Genomic DNA, 4,426 nt, shown 5'->3' on the forward strand with positions numbered 1-4,426 from the left:
AATAAAAAAAAAATTAAAAATCTAATAACTCCCACCACGTGTTTGGACTTCGACTCATAGTTTCACTATACCTTTCTTTGTTTTCACTCACATAAAGAAGCTATACCTTACTTTGTTTTCACTTACAAGTTGTTTGGTTGTTTGCTTGATCAATTTGTTATTTACATAAACAAACACACATTTGGCCACCGTATCTGGTAACGCACACAATTGAACTCGCAAGCTGCATCTGCTGAAAGATCTCCTGGTCCGGTCAGAGCCCAGGTTTTGGGTGAGCTAATTCTTTGTGATGTTATCTATATGGTTGTATTAATGGATTGACACCCACATTCTTTATAAAAAAAAATTATATAAAAAAAAAAAACAATTCATACTTTTCATTCAATTTAAGATAGAATTTTAAGATCTTTGTTTGTTTGATCTTCTTTTTTTTGTGCGCATAGGTACAACTACGATGTTTGGACAAAGAAGAAGAACTCAAGGAAACAATCAAGCTACTCCGAATGACATAGAAAACCAGAACTCTTCATTAGAAGATTCCAGGGGACAGGAGCTATATCAGGTGTCTCGTGTGTCTCCTTTGCGTTGCATCTACAGAGCTCCTCAACGACTACGACATGCACGTGAAGAGGCTTACACACCCAAGTTAGTCTCTATTGGCCCACTCCATCACGGCAAAGAAGACTTATTGCCCATGGAAGAACACAAAAAGAGGTACCTCCAAGATTTTTTAGGTCGGAGCAGGTTAAGCTTGAACAATTATATACTAAAAATAAAGGCCCAAGAAGAAAGATTGCGCAGTTGTTACATGGAGACAATTAAGTTTGGAAGTGATGACCTGGCGAGAATCATTTTAGTGGATGCCGCATTCATCATTGAAGTCTTACTAAGGTGCTATCACAAGGATTTGATAGATGAAAATGACTGCGTATTTGGTAAACCAATCTTGATTTGTGATATATGGCCTGACCTTTTGTTGCTTGAAAATCAATTGCCATTCTTCATTCTCGAGGAGCTTAGCCTCTACTTGGAGCTCATTGAGAACTGTAAGAGGACTTCAATGGTTTTTCTTTCTCACAACTTCTTTAATGACTGTTTCGTAATGCCTATAGAAGGAACGAAGGAAGAAAATGAGGAGAAAATACGTTCTCATCAAGTAGAAGTAAAGCATCTTCTTGATCTTTTGAGAACGTTATTAATACTACCAATAGTGTTGAAATCACAAGATGGACAGCATCTAGGTACTTTTGGAACTTCATCTACCGTGACAGAGCTACAACAAGCAGGAATTAGTTTTAAAGTGGGAGCCGGCAGAGGCTTACTGGCCATACAATTCACTGATGGGATTTTGGAAGTTCCAAAATTAACCTTGTTGTATCAAACAGAGGTTACTATAAGAAATATCACTGCCTTTGAACAATGCGAATTTCCTTCGGACGTACAGTACGTGTGTCATTATGTTGCCATCCTCGATTGTTTAGTGAATACTGCAATGGATGTGGAGTTACTTGTTCACTATGGTATTGTTGAAAATAATATAGGTGACAGCAAAAACGTTTCTCGTTTGATTAACAGCCTTGGAAGTGGGCTTATGGTAGACGCTGATTACTTTTATTATTCTACCGTTTGTCAAAACCTGAACGACCACTGCAGCTCGAGGTGGAACAAAACGATGGCAAATTTGAGACAAAATTATTTCAACACACCTTGGACAACCCTATCTGTCGTTGCAGCTGGTATTCTCCTTGTACTCACTTTCATTCAAACGGTGTCATCTGTCATCTCTATTGCTTAAGCATCACCTCTAAACCCTAAGCCTTAGATTGAGGTGACTGATCACCACTGGAGTTTAAAATAAATGAAGAAGCTCGATCAGATTTCCTTGAGAGTGAATGTAATTTATATGTACAGGTGTGCATGTTGGGTCAAATCAAGTTTGGTTGAGTGATTGAAACAAAGTGCTTGTTAAAAATAATTACTTTCAATAAGTGTGGTCATGAGATTCATATATGCATTGTTGTAGTTGATTTGTAACTTAAATTGGTTTGTCAATATTAGAGCTGCTTTGTTATTGGAGAAGGATTGTCTTCTTTCCATTATCTAATGATTCATAGCTTGTATTTTGCCTCAATTTGTTCATGGAACCAAGTGATTATATATATATATTGCACGCTCATGTATGTATCTGTAAAGACTTGTGATTGTGTTGTGTTATCCCTAAAACCATTAATGCTAGCTTGTAATTTCTTTTCCAAAAGCTCAGCTCATCGATTAGCATGATCTCAATGTCATTACCACTGATTTTTGTTAGTATATTTTAAAGTCAATGTCTCTGTTTGGTATTGAGTTATATCCCTAGCTCATCCTACTTCGAGGAAAAATTCCATATACTAGATTATGTAACAATCCTACAAGATGATATAGCAATGCTGTATTTTCAATATCTATAGAATGAAAGACGTTGGTGAGAGTCATGATACACCAACAATTCAAGCCCCGAAAAAAGTATTAAACGACACATGACCCGTCCATGATGAAGAAGCGCAAACAATCGATCACTTTTTTTTTTCCCTTTCTTTAGACAAATATGAGCATATAAACATCAAACTGATATGCAGCACGAATTGCAAGTGAAAAGCTACCAACTTATAACTAAATATTTACGGTGGGGGAGTACAACAGGCACCAAACTGGCTTGGGGGAATCACTGGCTTCCTATTCTTGTTATGTGGTGACGGAACAGTGGTTATCATTGTTTGCATTATAGCTAGTTTGGATTAGATTTCTTTGTGGTTAGAAACTTTAATATAACTGCTGGTTTATGAATAAAATTTTAGAGTTCTTTTCACATCGATTGACTCCATTTAAATTCTGAACTTTTATTTTATGAATGGACTCTGGAGAACTTTATTGTCTTGCGGACAGTGCGAGTACACACACAATTCTCCTCCATAGGCAACTATTCTTGGAGATGTTGTCCACACATTTCTCTGTGACTACTACAGTAGGGCCATCAAGATTCTATATATATAGTAGGAAACTATATATAGAATCTTTGTAAGATATCCTATATAGAGTAGGAAACTAAATCCTTTATATAGTAGAAAACTAAGATTCTGTTATAGGGAATCAGAAATTAAGAGATAATCCCTGTGTATTCTCATTGATAATATGGGCCTCTTTATATAGAGGATTACAATGCATAGAGATAGAATCATACAAGGAAAGAGAATCTCTAGATTCTTCTAATTGAACCCTATTATCACTAGATCAAGTAACCTAGAGTTTGGATTAAACACAAATATAGATATCCTTAAACACTCCCCCTTGTGTTGTCCAAACGCGGTGCTTCTCTCGTTGCCTTGTTAAAAACCTTGTCGAGTAACAAAAACCCAATGGGACAAAAATAACCTCGGTCGAAGGGGAAAAAGAGCACAACACACCCTTCACGTTTCGAGGTGAACATATAGACATCTCCCCCTGATGTCTGTGTCTCTCCCTGATGACTACGATCATGGGGGTTCAGATAATTTCCGCAAGCCAATTCTTACCACATGTTTCTCGAACGTGGATTTGGGCCATGACTTAGTAAACAAGTCTGCCATATTTTCCTCAGATTGAACCTAATTCACTTCGATCTTGAGGAAAGTCTGTTGTTGCTGATTATGCTTGGTGTTGTCGCTTTTGATGTAGCCTAGCTTCATTTGTTCAAAACGAACAGCATTATCCTAAATGCTCGTAGACTCATCTTGTGGTAGACTTCAAACCACAATTATTCGAACATGCATGATTATGGATCCAATCCATAAACATTCATGAACCACTTCGTGAAGAGCAATAATCTCTGCATGGTTCGAAGATATAGCGACGGTCTGTTCTGTAGACCTCCAAGATATCATGGTCTTTTCCCATGGTGAACACTTAACCAGTTTGGGAGTGACCGTTATGTGGGTTAGAGAGGTACACAGCATCAGCAAAACCTTCCAAAACACTTATATCATTTTGGAATGGGGATAGAGAACGCAGGCCAGCGTTGGCGGGATTTCTGGTGTGTGATGGATCCGAATCCATCATCTCTCTGTAGGGATAGAACAAGCCCATATCAATCGTACATCTCAAGTACTGAAAGATATCTTTTACACCAATCCAATGGCGTTGCGTTGGCGCAGAGCTATATCTAGCTAACAAGTTCATTGTAAACGAGATGTCCGGTCTTGTGCATTTAGCTAAGTACAATAATGCGCCTATTGTACTCAAGTAAGGCACTCCTGCCTCTAAAACATCTTCATTATCATCCTTCAAATGAAGAGGATCCTTTTCAAGATCAAGACTACGAACGATCATGAGGGTGCTTGAAGGTTTGACCTTGTCAAAATGCCTAAGCATCTATCAACACGATGCTCAAGTTCCAAACAGAGACATAATC

At 37.8% G+C, this 4,426-nt stretch overlaps 1 protein-coding gene across 1 annotated transcript; it reads left to right on the forward strand.

Moving 5' to 3' along the window:
- Positions 1-210: 210 nt before the first annotated feature.
- On the forward strand, positions 211-2,123 carry LOC112197318 (UPF0481 protein At3g47200). The gene is made up of 2 exons (XM_024337941.2): positions 211-271; positions 444-2,123. Exon 2 carries the CDS (start codon positions 455-457, stop codon positions 1,793-1,795), a length of 1,341 nt encoding a protein of 446 aa, XP_024193709.1. The 5' UTR covers positions 211-271; positions 444-454; the 3' UTR covers positions 1,796-2,123.
- The last annotated feature ends 2,303 nt before the right edge of the window (positions 2,124-4,426 follow it).

Source organism: Rosa chinensis, chromosome 4 (assembly GCF_002994745.2).
Source record: "Rosa chinensis cultivar Old Blush chromosome 4, RchiOBHm-V2, whole genome shotgun sequence".
NCBI classification, from domain to species: domain Eukaryota; kingdom Viridiplantae; phylum Streptophyta; class Magnoliopsida; order Rosales; family Rosaceae; genus Rosa; species Rosa chinensis.

What these genes read in the sequence shown, in the direction of transcription:
- LOC112197318 (XM_024337941.2), top strand. Translation starts at nt 455, where the DNA reads ATGTTTGGACAAAGAAGAAGAACTCAAGGAAACAATCAAGCTACTCCG.